This window comes from Lathyrus oleraceus, chromosome 5 (assembly GCF_024323335.1).
Source record: "Lathyrus oleraceus cultivar Zhongwan6 chromosome 5, CAAS_Psat_ZW6_1.0, whole genome shotgun sequence".
In the NCBI taxonomy this organism is placed as follows: domain Eukaryota; kingdom Viridiplantae; phylum Streptophyta; class Magnoliopsida; order Fabales; family Fabaceae; genus Lathyrus; species Lathyrus oleraceus.
The window spans coordinates 252795547-252812970 of record NC_066583.1 but is presented as its reverse complement, the minus strand read 5'-3'; the positions used below and the strand labels follow the sequence as shown (position 1 = coordinate 252812970).

Genomic DNA, 17424 nt, shown 5'->3' with positions numbered 1-17424 from the left:
TTACTCAGTTGAACAGCTAAAAATTGCACAACAACAGCTCAGGAAAATCACAATCCTGCCCATACGCGTATCGCCTAGACCCATACGCGTATGGCCCATTTCTCAGCCAAAGCCCATACGCGTAACACCATCCCATACGCGTATGCTACGCGTACTACATCCCCATACGCGTACCAACAGAGACCAAAACACGTTCAAAACATCATCTTCCTCATCCATACGCGTATTGCCTAGTGCCATACGCGTACCAGACCATCTCATACGCGTATTGCCTAGTGCCATACGCGTATGACCAGAAACCAGAATTTCCAGATCTGCAATGGCTTTCTCTACTACGAAATCCCTCAGATCCAACCTTCCACAGTCCAATTTTACACAGTATTCGTTCATATCATCTAACACAAATCATATCTTATTCAATTTCACAAATTCTAACATTATTACCTCTAATTCCTACGAATTTCCTTCCATTATAATCCAAATTTCGTTCATCCAATATTTCACAATTTTCATCATACATCATTCAATTCAGAGGTAAATCAATGGTTTATCACTACCCATTACATATCATCTCATAATACCCATTAAACGATGATAAACCCCCCTTACCTGAGTCAATCCGGCAAATCTCGGAGCTCCAAGCTTTTCCTTCCTTCAACCCTTGTTCTCTTGTTTTTTTTCCACTTTCTGTCTCTTTTCCCTTTTCACGTGAAAATAACTCTTTTTACCAAATGGAACCTTTTCTAATTCCAACTTTTATTCCAATAATAATAATAATAATAATAATCCAATAATAATAATCCAATTAATTAATTAAATTAATAAATATTATATTAATTTAAATTAAATAATTATCCTTATTTCATCGGGGTGTTACAACTCTCCCCCACTAAAAGAGTTTTCGTCCTCGAAAATATACCTCAAGTGAATAACTCCGGATAAGACTCCTTCATCTGACTCTCAAGTTCCCAAGTCACATTGCCACCTGCTGGTCCTCCCCAAGCTACCTTCACCAAGGCAATCTCTTTACCCCGCAACTGCTTCAACTCTCGATCCTCTATCCTCATAGGTGATGTTTCAACAGTCAGGTTATCTCTCACTTGTACATCATCTACTTGGACCACGTGCGACGGATCATGAATGTACCTCCTCAACTGAGACACATGGAAAACCTCATGCAAATTCGCAAGTGACGGCGGTAAGGCGATACGATAGGCTACCTCCCCTATCCTCTCCAAAATCTGATAAGGACCAATAAATCGAGGTGTCAACTTCTTCGACTTCAAAGCTCGACCAACCCCAGTTATCGGAGTAACACGAAGAAACACATGATCTCCCTCTTGGAAATCAAGTGACTTCCTCCTTTTGTCGTGATAACTCTTCTGACGACTCTGAGCAATTCTCATCTTCTCCTGAATCATCTTAATCTTTTCCGTAGTTTGTTGAACCATCTTCGGTCCAACCACAGCACTCTCACCGGACTCATACCAACATAAAGGTGTCCGACATCTCCTACCATACAAAGCTTCAAACGGTGCCATACCAATGCTCGAATGAAAGCTATTGTTGTAGGTAAACTCAATCAAAGGTAAATAACAATCCCAAGCACCTCCCTTTTCTAAAACACAAGCTCTCAAAAGATCCTCTAGTGACTGAATCGTCCTCTCAGTCTGACCATCAGTCTGCGGATGATATGCAGAACTCAATCTCAGCTTAGTTCCCAAAGCCCTCTGCAAACCTTCCCAGAACTTCGATGTAAATCTAGGATCTCTGTCCGAAACAATACTCGACGGAATACCATGCAAACTTACAATCTTCTCAATATACAACTCGGCTAATCTCTCTAACGGATAATCCATTCTGATCGGAATGAAATGAGCCGATTTTGTCAATCTGTCGACAATCACCCAAATGGCTTCAAAATTCTTAATTGTCCTCGGTAAACCAGAAACAAAATCCATACTGATACTATCCCACTTCCACTCTGGAATAGCCAACGGTTGCATTAGCCCAGACGGCTTCTGATGCTCAATCTTTGACTTCTGACAAGTCAAACAAGAATAAACAAAACTCGCAATTTCTCTCTTCATTCCCGGCCACCAAAATAACTTTTTCAAATCATGATACATCTTCGTAGCTCCAGGATGAATACTTAGACCACTACGATGTCCTTCCTCAAGAATACTCTTCTTAAGTTCGGTAACATCCGGAATACACACCCGATTACCAAATTTCAAAACACCATTCTCACCAACTCTGAATTCACCACCTTGACCTTGATTCACTAGAGTCAACTTATCAACCAAAAGCACATCGGATTTCTGACCCTCTCTAATCTCATCCAGAATACCACTTGTTAACTTCAACATTCCCAATTTAACACTATTGTGAGTACTCTCACACACCAAACTCAAGTCTCTAAACTGCTCAATTAAATCCAATTCCTTAACCATTAACATAGACATATGCAATGATTTCCGACTCAATGCATCAGCCACTACGTTTGCTTTACCCGGATGGTAATTCAAACCAAAGTCATAATCCTTCAGAAACTCTAACCATCTCCTCTGTCTCATATTCAGCTCTTTCTGATCAAACAAATACTTTAAACTTTTATGGTCACTGAAAACCTCAAATCTTGACCCATACAAGTAATGCCTCCATAACTTCAGAACAAATACCACGGCTGCCAACTCTAAATCGTGTGTCGGATAGTTCCTCTCATGAACCCTCAGTTGTCTCGAAGCATAAGCTATAACCTGCTTATTCTGCATCAACACACCACCCAAACCCAACAATGAAGCATCACAGAAAACCTCAAATAGTTCTGACGGACTCGGTAATATCAGAATAGGAGCAGTAGTCAACCTTCTCTTTAACTCTTGGAAACCTTCTTCACATTTTGAGTCCCAAATAAATGCTTGCCCCTTTCTAGTCAACATCGTCAACGGTAACGCCAACTTAGAAAATCCTTCAATGAATTTCCTATAATATCCTGCAAGTCCAAGAAAACTCCTTATCTCAGAAACTGACTTCGGAGCTTCCCACTTAGATACCGCTTCTATCTTAGAAGGATCAACAGCAACACCACCTCTTGAAATCACATGACCAAGAAAACTAACCTCTTCTAACCAAAATTCACACTTGGACAATTTAGCAAATAACTTCTTTTCTCGTAGAACTCCTAAAACCACTCTCAAATGCTCAGCATGCTCTTCTTCAGATTTCGAATACACCAAAATATCATCAATAAACACCACAACAAACTTATCTAGGTACGGATGGAAAATCCTATTCATATACTCCATAAATACTCCAGGCGCATTAGTCACACCAAAAGGCATTACAGAATATTCATAATGTCCATACCTTGTTCTGAAAGCAATCTTCTGAATATCCTCAGCTTTCACACGTATCTGATGATAACCCGATCTCAAATCTATTTTGCTGAACACACTCGCACCAACCAACTGATCCATCAAATCATCAATCCTCGGCAAAGGATACCGATTCTTGATCGTCACTTTATTCAGTTGCCTGTAGTCCACACACAACCTCATAGTACCTTCTTTCTTCTTAACCAATAACACTGGTGCACCCCACGGTGACACACTCGGACGAATAAATTTCTTATCCAACAGATCTTCCAACTGGCTCTTCAATTCAGTTAACTCAACAGCAGAGATACGGTACGGAGCCATCGATATCGGCCTAGTACCAGGTACCAAATCAATCGAGAACTCAACCTCACGCTCTGGTGGCAATTCATTCACTTCTTCCGGAAACACATCAGGAAAATCACACACCACGGCTAGATCGCAAATCACCAGTTTATCTTTAGCCTCCAAAGTCGCTAACAGCATAAACAACTCTGCCCCATCTGCTACTGCCTCATTCACTTGCCTTGCTGATAGAAACAAACTCTTTCCTTCCTCAATCTCAGGAAAGATCACAGTCTTATCAAAACAGTTGATAGAAACTCGGTTAAACACCAACCAGTTCATACCCAAGATAACATCGATCTGCACTAGTGGAAGACACACTAGGTCCATCCCAAAGTCTCTACCAAAAATACTCAAAGGACAATTTAAACAAACTGAAGTAGTAGTTACTGAACCCTTCGCAGGAGTATCAATCACCATACTTCCATGCATCTCAGATATCTCTAATTTAAGTTTCACAGCACAATCCAAAGATATAAAGGAATGAGTCGCACCTGTGTCAATAATAGCTACAAGAGGAAAGCCATTAATATAACACGTACCTCAGATCAAACGATCATCTGCAGAAGTCTCAGAACCCGATAAAGCAAAGACCTTGCCTCCCGACTGATTTTCTTTCTTCGGCTTAGGACACTGTGGACTGATATGACCCACCTCTCCACAGTTGAAACAATTCACATTCTTCGACCGGCACTCTGCAGCCAAGTGACCACCTTTTCCACACTTGAAACACTTCTTATCATTACTGGTACACTCATGGATACGATGCCCAGCCTGACCACATCTGAAACACTTAGCAAGGGCACTGGAGTCTCCCCCACTAGGCCTCTTCATCCCACTCTGTCTCTGGAAACCTTTGCCAGCTGCATACGGTTTCCCACGATCATTCTGATTCTTGCCTTTCCTATCAACCCTTTGCTGATAGCTCTCTGCTCTAGCCTTGGAATCCTGTTCAAAAATCCTGCAACAGTCAACCAGGTCAGAAAACACTCTGATCCGCTGATACCCAATAGCCTGCTTGATCTCGGGATGTAACCCGTTCTCAAACTTCACACATTTTGAAAATTCCCCAGTAGCCTCATTATAGGGAGTGTAATACTTTGACAGCTCTGTGAACTTAGCAGCATACTCAGTAACAGTCCGATTACCCTGCTTCAATTCCAAGAACTCTATCTCTTTCTTTCCTCTAACATCCTCTGGAAAGTACTTCCTCAGAAATCTCTCTCTGAACACAGCCCAAGTGATCTCAGCATTCCCAGCAGCTTCCAACTCAGTGCGGGTAGCAACCCACCAATCATCTGCTTCCTCAGACAGCATATGCGTACCGAACCTGACCTTCTGGTTATCGGCACACTCAGTCACTCGGAAGATCCTCTCGATCTCCTTCAACCACTTCTGAGCGCCATCTGGATCGTATGCTCCCTTGAACATTGGAGGATTGTTCTTCTGGAACTCACTCAGTTGACGAGCAGCTCCCATTCCCACAACATTCGGATTCCCTCCAAGTACCCCAGCTAGCATACCCAGAGCCTCAGCAATCGCAGCATCGTCTCTACCTCTTCCAGCCATCTCTATTCTGAAAACCCAACAAGCTAAAACTATAAGTACTGATAGGGTTACACAACACCTATCCCGTACAGGGGAACAGAATAACTACGACTCGACTCGACCGACTATGCTCTGATACCACTAATGTAACACCCTTCTAAAATACCCCAATAATTAATTAAAATAACAATATATATCAATCAGAGTAAATATGCAGTTCAAGGGTGTCACACAATCATTTCACACCATTTTCCAAAATATCCTGTCATGCTCATTTATTTAATCAAAATAAAACATTTGCATAATACGCAGCGGATACAAACTAACAACATTCAAACCATGTAATACATTACATGTAAAGTTGTTCAACAACCAAATGAAAACATAGTAAAACATCCCATCCCGATGTTACATCTACCAGAGCATGACCCACTAAGGAACTACACTAGACTCCAAGGACTAGCTTCTACTCAATCACTGCTCGTTACCTGAAAAATAGTTGTAAGGGTGAGTTCCTCAATCGATATAATAAGCATTATAAAATATCATGTCATGTTAAGTAATTTAACACATTAATCACCCTAATCACATCACACATTCGGTAACGGCACATCAATTCAAATATCATACTCAATACAAATACAACTCATGCTCATACTCAATATCAACACGAACACACGTATAATATTGGAATACATCCATTCATATTATACGCCATACACATATTATGCAATGAGACTCCATGCATGCGCTACCGACTATTTGTGAACATATAGTTCACCTCACCGTCCAAATCCAGGCACGGCTACCAAGCCCACTAGTCCCACTCATTTGAGACTTAGTGACTCACTCACTAATTCCTCACCATGGGAATTAGCTACCACCCCAAGGGCTATGCTATGCACGCTAATTCACCTAGCATGCAAACATCGACAACAGTCCATAATGACTAACTCACTAATTCCTCACAATGGGAATTAGCTACCACCATAAGGCCACAATATGCATGCTAATCACCTAGCAATGCCACATCATCAACAACAATTCAAGAATAGACATATGCTCACACTCTAAGCCATAAAACAGTCTATTCACAAATGCACACATAACTTATACATTCACAGCGTCATGCATACCATCACACATCATCAGTATTTTATCATATAAGCATATCATATCATGCCAAATAACAACCACAGTATTAGCACACTCTACTAATACCTATACTACTCAAAACAATGGGGAATGATCCCTAATATATCGTACATCAGCTAAATTACATTACTCAGTTGAACAGCTAAAAACTGCACAACAACAGCTCAGGAAAATCACAATCCTGCCCATACGCGTATCGCCTAGTCCCATACGCGTATGGCCCATTTCTCAGCCAAAGCCCATACGCGTAACACCATCCCATACGCGTATGCTACGCGTACTACATCCCCATACGCGTACCAACAGAGACCAAAACACGTTCAAAACATCATCTTCCTCATCCATACGCGTATTGCCTAGTGCCATACGCGTACCAGACCATCTCATACGCGTATTGCCTAGTGCCATACGCGTATGACCAGAAACCAGAATTTCCAGATCTGCAATGGCTTTCTCTGCTACGAAATCCCTCAGATCCAACCTTCCACAGTCCAATTTTACACAGTATTCGTTCATATCATCTAACACAAATCATATCTTATTCAATTTCACAAATTCTAACATTATTACCTCTAATTCCTACGAATTTCCTTCCATTATAATCCAAATTTCGTTCATCCAATATTTCACAATTTTCATCATACATCATTCAATTCAGAGGTAAATCAATGGTTTATCACTACCCATTACATATCATCCCATAATACCCATTAAACGTGATAAACCCCCCTTACCTGAGTCAATCCGGCAAATCTCGGAGCTCCAAGCTTTTCCTTCCTTCAACCCTTGTTCTCTTGTTTTTTTTCCACTTTCTGTCTCTTTTCCCGTTTCACGTGAAAATAACTCTTTTTACCAAATGGAACCTTTTCTAATTCCAACTTTTATTCCAATAATAATAATAATAATAATAATAATCCAATAATAATAATCCAATTAATTAATTAAATTAATAAATATTATATTAATTTAAATTAAATAATTATCCTTATTTCATCGGGGTGTTACAGAAGTCAAGCAAGTCAAGCAAGATATTGCATAAGGCATTGCTAAAAAGATGAAAGTGGTATTCCCTCAGGCAGAAGAATAACTAGTTAACTTTTTAAATCGATGAAAACTGAAAAAACTCCAAGGTCATGTTATGCCCTAGGTGTAGCGTAGTGTTTAATGAGAAATTTGTGAGAGGTCTTGAAACTGCCAGGCCTTCATATCCAAGGAAGGGTAGCAGAGGTGGATTGACATCTCGAATCATTTTCGACAAGAGATGCATTCCACACAGGAACCACGACTTCCAAGGGAAGTATGGGAACCATCAAAGGACTTATGTTCCTCCTTCCAGCGCACCTAAAGGAGAATGGGTTAGGACTTTGAACCAGTGAGGCTCAAACCAACAGAAGTGGAATTAGTCAGCATGGGAGTATGATCTTCCTACAATGACAACTCTCACCTATCAAAAATGTATTTTTATGGTCTTCAAGGAATATGTTGGAGACAGGGTGAGTAAATATGAATTGAGGTTTGGTTTTGGTGATCCTAGAAGGTTCAAAAAGTTCCCCAGTTGGTCGAAGACCAACAATTATTGTTATGTCAAAGAGTGTTGGGGTTATCATTCCACGTGGTAAGTGAAATGTATTAGTTGTGGATTCCCAAAAGCACATGGCAGCAACAAGCATAAGAGAGTTGTACCTTGGGTCAACTCTTAAGAATTGGATCAGGTCAAAAATGCCCTGATCTTTCCATACTTGTCCCTTATTTTGTTGGACCCTATCTGGCCAGAGGGTGTATGGGGAGTTTCTAGTAGGAGGAGATGATTGAAAAACACGGTTCTTCATGAAGCATAAATCAATGGGTTTATGTACAAGTACTAGGGGATCACGTGAGAGAGATATTGGGAAGAAATCTTCTAAAACCTGAGGCTTCCTAATGTGCCTAGGAAGGGGACCCATAAAAGCACAAACTCTACTTGAAATGGAATAGGGAATTAGTACCTGAGAATATAAGATTTTCCTCTTCTCCTCTTCTATAGGAGGCTCTGGGATGTAGGCACGGTTATCTACGAGTATAGGCCCTGAAATATCAGCGGCAGAAGGGATGCTTAGAGTATGACTAATAATACGTCTAGAAGCCATTGTTGACTTTTGAGGGCTTGTAGTAAAAGAATTTGTGAAAGTTGAAAGATGGAAATTGCAGAAAGCTTTTTCTAGGGTCCAGGAAGGAAAACAGTGGAAAAGAAAAAAGAACGTTAGAGGGATGTATAAATAGCCACGAAGAGGAAAACTTTTCAGTTTCCCTCTAAATAAATTTTGACAAGTGTCGATCGTGAGGTGGACACGTGGCATTTATTTTTGAGAAAAATGAAATTAAAAGATCTCTTTTAAATGTCATTTAATTTCATGGTCCATGATTCTCCTAGGGAATCAGAGTTAATGATGAGAGTCTGCATGCACGTCTGTTAAGTGACATTTTGGTGGAAAATAGTCATGATGACTAAAAACATCTATTAAATATGACATGTGCGGGCTAATCAAAATAGTGTCGAGCAGTTATAAAACACCGTTTTTCTTTCATCTGATACATATGATCGAAAGTGACATTTTTGCGGAACATCTGTTAGCATGGAAATTCTAGTTGGTAAAAATTCAACAAAGAATTGTAATAACTACGTTGAAAATGTTAAGTGTCAAGAACTTTAACCAAAAGCTTCGACATATTAATTATGTCGACTAAGTGGTTTGACTAACTTGTCAGATGAGTTAAGGCGAATAATGGTTTAGAGGAGTCTCAGGAACATATCCACAAGATTATGATCATTATCTTCCAAATATGTTTAGAATCTTAAAAAGAGGTTTGATAAGTCAGACCTTCGGCCAGTGTCGAAGTCGACACATCTACCAGGTGTTGGGGACTTAGGATATTCTTAAGTCCAAAAACTATGTGATATGAAGATATCCCAACTTCATAGGGATTGATCAAGGGCCCTCGACAGAGCCAATTAAAGAGTTAAAATGAAGTTGTCAATGCAATTATCAGTGTAGTAGTTGGTTTTCTGCAGTTTTGCCCTTGAAGACGCGTGGAAGCAAGTTAGAGCAAATGTACCTAAGTAGTAGGAAACATGTCAGATCATTAGGATATATCAGTTGTCAACGTTTACTCTTGTATTAGTATATAAGATAGGCTCAGTGTATGAGTTAGAGGTCACAATTTTTCACTAATTCTCTTTAGAACTAAAGTATCCAAGTCATAGAGAGAAATAGTTTGTGAGAAAAGTGAGCTTGCGTCCACTCTTTAAAGTTTCTGCAAATCTTTTGTATTTTAAGCATCTACTTTAATGTCATTTATTCTCTTTATTGTTTATTATTTTCATCCAAAGCATATTGATTGCGTCCGGTTTATCATTATTCAAGCATTTAAATCCAAGTCACACATGTTTTTCTTTGCATTCTTCTCTTGCATAAATTGTCCTTGAGATTTTTTGAATTAATCTCTTAAGTGAATTAAACTCGTGATCGTTTACTAAAAACACTTGTAAACATGTTGTCAATTGATATTTGTTTCACACGATACAGTGAATACCATCTCACACAACCTTTGAAAATGATATGCTTGTATTCTAGATAAATGGTTTATGGGCCTCGAAATATATACCCACATCTACCTAAGGAGTATTGTGAGAGTTCGGGTAATGCAATGCAATGTATATTTTAGAATTTATATTGACTTTTTTCTTCTAAATTTCAGTTATTAAACTACTTTACCAAAATAATATTCCTATCAATTAGAGTGGACGGAATCTCCTATAATTTTAAAAACACAACACATATTATTTGCTCAATAAGGATCTATATTAAAAGAAAAGTATTGCGTTGATATTTTAAAATTTATTTTCAGACACTAAAAATAATTTATCTAGACATTTCCTCAAAGAAATTTAGACACTTCCTTTATCGTTAATATGCTAACTTAATTCTTAAATTCCCCTCACCAAAGTATTGAACACATGCGTATCAAATTAGGTGCATCTTAAAAAAAAAACTCAATTTATGAAAATAAATTATAAACGACACATATTAACAAGATTTGTTTCATATTCAAGGAATTTAGGAATATTGGGTAAGTACCTATAAAAACAAAAACCAATATACGTTAGGTCAAATTTGAATACCAAATCTATATTGTTTTTACTCCCACCCTCTGTTTCTAGTTACATGTTTCAATCAAATTTGAAGCATGATAAAATGAAAACATTAAAAAAAACAATTAAAAAATAAATAAAAAATAGTCTCAAAAGTCTAAATAGTTGTGATGAAATTCTAAGTCCTCATGCAATCCAAAATTCAGTGATAATCATTAGCAGTAGTGGTTGTGGTTGAAAAACATGGGATACAAATCATAGCTATTTGACCACTGATGCAGCATCTTTGTTCCCAAGTTAAAGCAGTAACCAATTGATACATGCATTATTTTATTCATTCATGTTGGAATCTTTTGAAACTAACACAAATATACATATCTATTAAATTAAATTATACATTATGGTAACATGCGAATTAAACATGATAATAACTTTGTAACAAAACCGACCAGAAACAGATGTTAGGAAAATGAGGTGATCACATGCATATGCATGGACATATATTTGATTACTGAGTGAATTGAAAACATATGGGTCGATCATTTAATCAAAAACATGGTGGACCAAAACTTTAGGGAATGTAACGTTTTTGAGGTGCATATCACATCATTTCATCTACCATGGGACCCACTTTTGTTCCCTCACTTTCTCATTCGTCCAATCCTTGCTTGCCACGTGTGCATACTTTTTGATATCGTGTTAGTTTTTTTTTTCATGGTTTTGTCTTGGTCAAATTTGGTAATAATTGACATGCCTTACCCATGTCTTTCTGTTGCAATTTTCTCTCATTTTCCAACTGTTTCTTTATGCCCTCCATACTGTCAAAAGTGAAAAATAAGTTTCATATCTCATTGATATTTACTGTCGTCTTGGAGGATATGTAAATCGGGTTTCGAATACAAAAAATTTCAAGGTTAAATGAAAAGGTCTTATAAAATATTTATTATGATTAAAATATAATAAAATAGAATCTTTATTTGTTTTTTTAAAATCAAATCATGATAAATCTATATAGTATTTTTGAAAATTTAAGACGACCTTATATATATGAAATTAAGATCTAAGTTAAACTATATTAATATTAAAAACGTGTTTAGTATCCGAAAGATTGATGTTTTTGTCTGATTCCACCTCCAATCACTGTGTATGTGTCGTGTCTGTCATGTGTCAGTGTTTCTTAGATTAAAGTCTTAAAAAATGGAGTATATATATATAATGTTTTGCTTATAAAAGAAGTGACAGAGGGAGTAGTTGTGAGATTGAGGGAGTGTGTGCTATATATAAAGTGGTTTCAACATTCTCTTGGCTCATTTTTCATCTTCTTTTGCAGTTTCTTCCATTATAGGAATAAGGAAAAGATGGGAAATTGTCAAGCAATTGATGCTGCAACACTAGTGATACAACACCCAAGTGGAAAAGTAGAGAGGTTTTGTTCATCTATGAGTGCTAGTCAAGTTATGAAAATGAATCCTGGTCATTGTGTTGCGCTTCTTATTTCTACCACAATGTATCCAAACAGGGACATTCAAAATTGTCCCAAAAATAATAATGGTGCCAAAATCAACATGGACCCAGTTCGATTAACTCGGATTAAGCTTCTTAAACCGAACGATACTCTGCTTCTTGGACACGTTTATAGACTCATCACAACTCAAGGTTAGTTGCAACTGAATATACCTTGAATTTGTATGCTATGGAGCATTTTTAACTTGAGATTGACTCATTGAAATGGTTAATTGTTGGTTTCAGAGGTTATGAAGGGTATAAGGGAAAAGAAACAAGCAAAGATGAGACAGAACATGTCAGAAGCAGCTCATAAGCCAGATTTGGTGAAGGAGAAAAAACCAATCAAGTTTGACACAAAATACAACAAGGTAAAAACCAGTTTTTGTTTTTGATTATAGAACTAACATTGGATTTTAGGTTTACAAGGATGTAAACTAGTACTATATTTTAAGAGATCTATTAGTTATATGCTATATAACACCGATTTATTTGAAAAAATGTGTGTCTATATAATATCTGTGTCTGAAATCGACAGAGCTACTTGTGATTGTGTTTAATTTAGTAATTTTTTAAAATTATTATCAATCTCCACATATCAACTATACTTATATTCAATAATTATGTTAATATCAGGAAACTAAACACGAAAGAGCGCGAGCAAAGACAAGTTCATCAAGTAATAATGTTGCCAGTGTTACAGTCACAGCTAAGACAAGATTCTGGCAACCCTCTTTACAAAGCATCTCAGAGATTGCCAGCTGAGGTGAGAGACAGAGGAGCAAGCAATTTCAGGACTAAAATCAGAACCCCTTTATCCATGATTGCTTAGTCATGTGGAAATTAAATATATTGCATTGAGCTTTAAAGAGAGGCCAAAAACAACTCTTATGGGTTGGTTGGTGCATGATTGTGCATAGGAAAGTTGACATATCTTATATCAGTTAATGTAACTAGATTATTATTCTCTCTAATGAAATCAACCTTAGACATCACATTTTATGTGCTGGACTTGTCTGAGTTTAGAAGACTTATAATATTTTTTCGACAACTCAATTTATGGGTTAAATTTAGTGTATGGAAACAATCGGAATTTTTGGAGAAATATTGGAGTGTACTACATCAACGCATGTTGGACACATAGACACGTTGAATGTTCTTAACTTTACAATATATTTGAAATCGATCATTCATGTATTCTCTACTATTGTCTCATTGAATATTTTAACTATTGATATGTGTTTTTAATTTTTGAAAAAAAGAATAAGCTCTAGATTTGTTTAAAATTGAAAAAGTCCACAAATAATTCAGATAGTCATCAAGAAAACATAATATTTATGGTCTAAGGAGCTCAATTCGGGAGACGTTCATACGTTACTATGTAAAATATCACATGCAATACAAGTAGAGTTATGAGAATCAACAAATAGCAATTTAACATGTTTACCAAGATGACTAAAGTGACAAAAACTTGAATTTGTTAGGTTTAGTTCTAATAGATTTGATCAATTTATTTTTCATGAGGGAGTCTAAAACAAGTGCTTCTGAATAACTTAAACCGTCATGCCCAAGGGAAGACAACAAGGCTGTAAGGGAGAATGATGACTTGGCTTGATTATTTATGGTGGTGGAGGTGGTGATTGTTATTCAAAGCTAAGAGACATAGTCAAGAATAACCTCACTAATATAACAAGAAAGCAACGAAGAATTTTGGACAAACTACGGTGGACATTAAGATACCGAATAGAAAAAGGTAAATAAATAAAATAGTGTTGCTCATACATATGGCGGGGAAACATCAAGGCATACCACTCAATTCAAGTTATATGAAAATACAAAGTCATGCATCACCGCCTTAGGGTTGACCGTCATCATCATCCACCAAGGCTCCATCCTGGACCACCTTCTGTGAATTAAGTTGTGAGCAAAGAACCTAGACACCCGGATGAAGTACCTCAAGTTGATCGTCCAATTGGTTGAAAGCATTGTACACCCCTTCGAGGGTTTGGTCAAGTGTCTCGTTGACCTTATCCCTCGTAGGCCTCTGTCTTCTTTTCTCGAGACTCCTTATCATACTTAAGAGTCTTTATAGCCTTTTCAGTGCAAGATGGCATCTCTGCAACAACAGTGGAAACTTCTTCGCGAGACTTCTTCTCCACCTCTAGAGAAGATTGAAGCCCTATATTCCTGGCACCAAGAGGAAATGGGGACCCATGAACTTTCTTTTCCTCTTAAATAGTCGACAATTTAAGAAGAGGATAAAATGATTTGACGTTGGCTGCAATAAGCTTGATAGAGGCTTCCCAGACAGTCAATCCCTCTTGTCCAAATTTTCCTCTTGAAGAGGGTTGTGGTTCTGACTCCGAACACTTTTATTACTAATATGAGGGATTGAAAGAAGGTCTTTGAATCTTATGGTAATCGTCCAAGTAGAAGCTTGAGTGGTGGCAGGAACATCATATTCGGTAGGAGAAGGAGTAAGAGTTTGAGCCAAAGAAGTTGTAATGCCGAACTTAGCCTCCTGTTCATGAGCCATATGGAAGATTTTCTTCATAGAAGTCATCTTATCTTAAAGGGAAAAAAGTAAGTCATTTAAAGAAAAAAAGGGCCAATGGGGGATGACTTTCCATCCTCACCAAAAATATATTTTCTTTCCAGACTAGTTGTTCCCACAATAGCATGGGCATGAATCAAGTGCTTCCTCTGCATGGATGGTTTTACCTCAGAAGGGCCAAACCCCTCTTCATATTAGAGACCCTCATATAAGGCATGTAAATCTTCCTTCATCTTAATCTCTTTGGGAGTAAGAAAGTCCATGGAAATGACATACTTATGATGGCCCTATTTAAAGTAAACTCGTGCAAATTACTTTTGAAACCTATTTGTACATGTACTTAGAGGAAAGTGTTGGAAACCAACAGGAAGATGGAGCTCATTAGGAACCTGACATAAGGTGGAGTGAACTTTTAAAGTACGAGAATTGTTCCAAATGTTGGTGTATGCACTAAATCGGGGAACATCCTGACGTAGTGAGATGACCTTGATCCTAAATATTATTCCATGAAGTATGTACCACGAGAAAAATGTGGAAAAATAGTCGACAGGAGGGCTTCCAAAGCCGGTAACCAGCCTAGAGGTTATACGCATTTATCAAAACCCACGTGTTGGGATGAAGCAGCAGGGGAGGAAATCTTTAAAAAAGTTAACTCCTCCTCTTCGAATCCGATCAAGGGCAGCCACAAACTTATTCGAGTAAACGGGAACTAGTAGAAAGATAGAACATTCCCCGAAACTGCTACAAATCATTTTGCCTTATTCCACGGGAAGAACTAACTAATTAGAAGGACGACCCACTTTTACGTTAGCATCCCTCAATGCCTTAGGATTATCTAAAGAGGATAGGGTTCCCAATATTTCAGAATCCAACCAGCTATATTTTCCTGCATCAGTCGGTTCTGAAAGAATAGTACTTCTTTGTGGTAACTCATCAGCCCAAAAGATATTTGATGGCATGAGTCAATCGAAACTATCAGAATAAGTCCCTAGCTTGAGATGATCCATAATATCAACATCACTTGGATTGTAACCGAAAACGGACTGGCAAGTGTTGATTAAGGGGCGAGCCTTTTCCCTGTTCAAGCCAATAACTTCCACATTCAATGAGCCAAAGCAAAAAGAGCTTGTTGGACTTGAGACTTTGTACACAAGATGGGGGTAAATTGTTTTCTATTTTAAAATTCATTTTTAGCAAAAAATTCTTTTATAAAATAGTTTGAAAATCTTTTTTGCAAAACACTGAGTAAAAGCAGTAGAGAACAAGAATAGAATAAAAGTTAATGAAAGAAATTAAGAGATAGGGAAGACAGATGACACTGGAGGTTTATACAGGTTTGGCCAAAAAGACTTCTCCTATCCCCAAGAATTGATCTTGAGAGTATCCATTATATCTTGAGATATTTTAGAAGAATTTTCCCATAAACCTCCTTTTATAAGGAAATGAAATTTTAAGGTAAACTTCCAACCAAACAATGAACAAGGGCTAAAGCGATTAGTCTTCTCCCTAAACAGAGATCTTCCAATGGTTGATCTCAAACCAATACGGAGTTTTGATAACGCGAAAAATGCATCAGATATTTGCCTTGATTTACACTCAAAGATCATACCGTTTTAATTAATATTTCGATTATTCCGCAAGTATTCGAGTTGTTTTTGCAGGTATTTAAATCTCCAAGCATTAATGAGCAAAATGTAGAAAAGGAAGAAAAAGAAGAAGAAACAGATGAGAAAGCACGGGAAAAAGCAGAAAACCAGAATGCAGAAATTGTTGATGTGACGACCGTCATGACCCAGCCTGTGACGACCGTCACATGCCCATGACGAGCGTCACACGGCCAGATTTTACGCTTTGAAACAGTCATCCAGAGGCACCTAAACGTGCCTAAATTCTCTCCAAGAGAAAGACTCCCCCATGGATTCCTCATTCAACCAGTCTTCCTTTAATTTCTCAACCGCCAAGACCTATGAAGGCATTATATAAAGGACCAAAGTTGGAAAAAATTGGAAAGCTACACTTACACATAAGGAAATCCATATTCGAATACGTACAACCCAGGTTGGAAAAACCATCCTAATTTCTCGTATAAGAATAACAACGCTCTGTATGCACCTGGCCAAGCACCAGTTGTTCCGCCTGGATATCAAAAGCCAGCTAATAATGCTCCTAACATGCCTAGGAAGTCAAATCTCAAATTAATGATGGAAAGCTTCATAGCTACCCAAGCTCAAACAAACAAAGACTTCTTGAACCAAAACATACATACTAGCGAGCAACTTAAAAAACTAGCGAGCAAAGTAGACGCCTTAGCCACCCACAATAAAATGCTTGAAACACAGATTTTACAAGTGGCTCAACATCAAGCATCTACAGTCGCTCCAGCTGGAACATTTCCTGGACAGCCACAACCTAATCCAAAAGGACATGCAAATGCCGTCATACTGAGGAGTGGAAAAGAAATAGACGGACCCGTAGACCCAAGACTCCAAAACCCTGCCATGTACCAAAAACCAGATAAAACCTCAACTGAGCAGGTGAATGAACCAAAGGAAATAGAAGACAGTACCCAAGAGGCCGAAGAGAAAGAGAAACCTTATGTGCCTCCACCTCCTTATAAACCACCCATTTTATATCCTCAAAGACTCAAAAGTTCTAAAACTGCGAGTCAATTTAGGAAATTTGTTGAACTTCTGAAGCAACTAAACATTACAATACCCTTTACAGAATCCATCACACAAATGCCTTCCTATGCCAAATTTCTTAAGGAAATCCTATCCAATAAGAAAAAGATTGAGGATAATGAAACAGTTACA

At 37.8% G+C, this 17424-nt stretch overlaps 1 protein-coding gene across 1 annotated transcript; it reads left to right on the top strand.

Annotated features, from left to right (window-relative positions):
• Positions 1 to 11784: 11784 nt before the first annotated feature.
• LOC127083594 (uncharacterized) lies at positions 11785 to 13287 on the top strand. The gene is made up of 3 exons (XM_051023905.1): positions 11785 to 12210; positions 12304 to 12428; positions 12694 to 13287. Exons 1-3 carry the CDS (start codon positions 11913 to 11915, stop codon positions 12820 to 12822), a joined length of 552 nt encoding a protein of 183 aa, XP_050879862.1. The 5' UTR covers positions 11785 to 11912; the 3' UTR covers positions 12823 to 13287.
• Positions 13288 to 17424: the final 4137 nt, after the last annotated feature.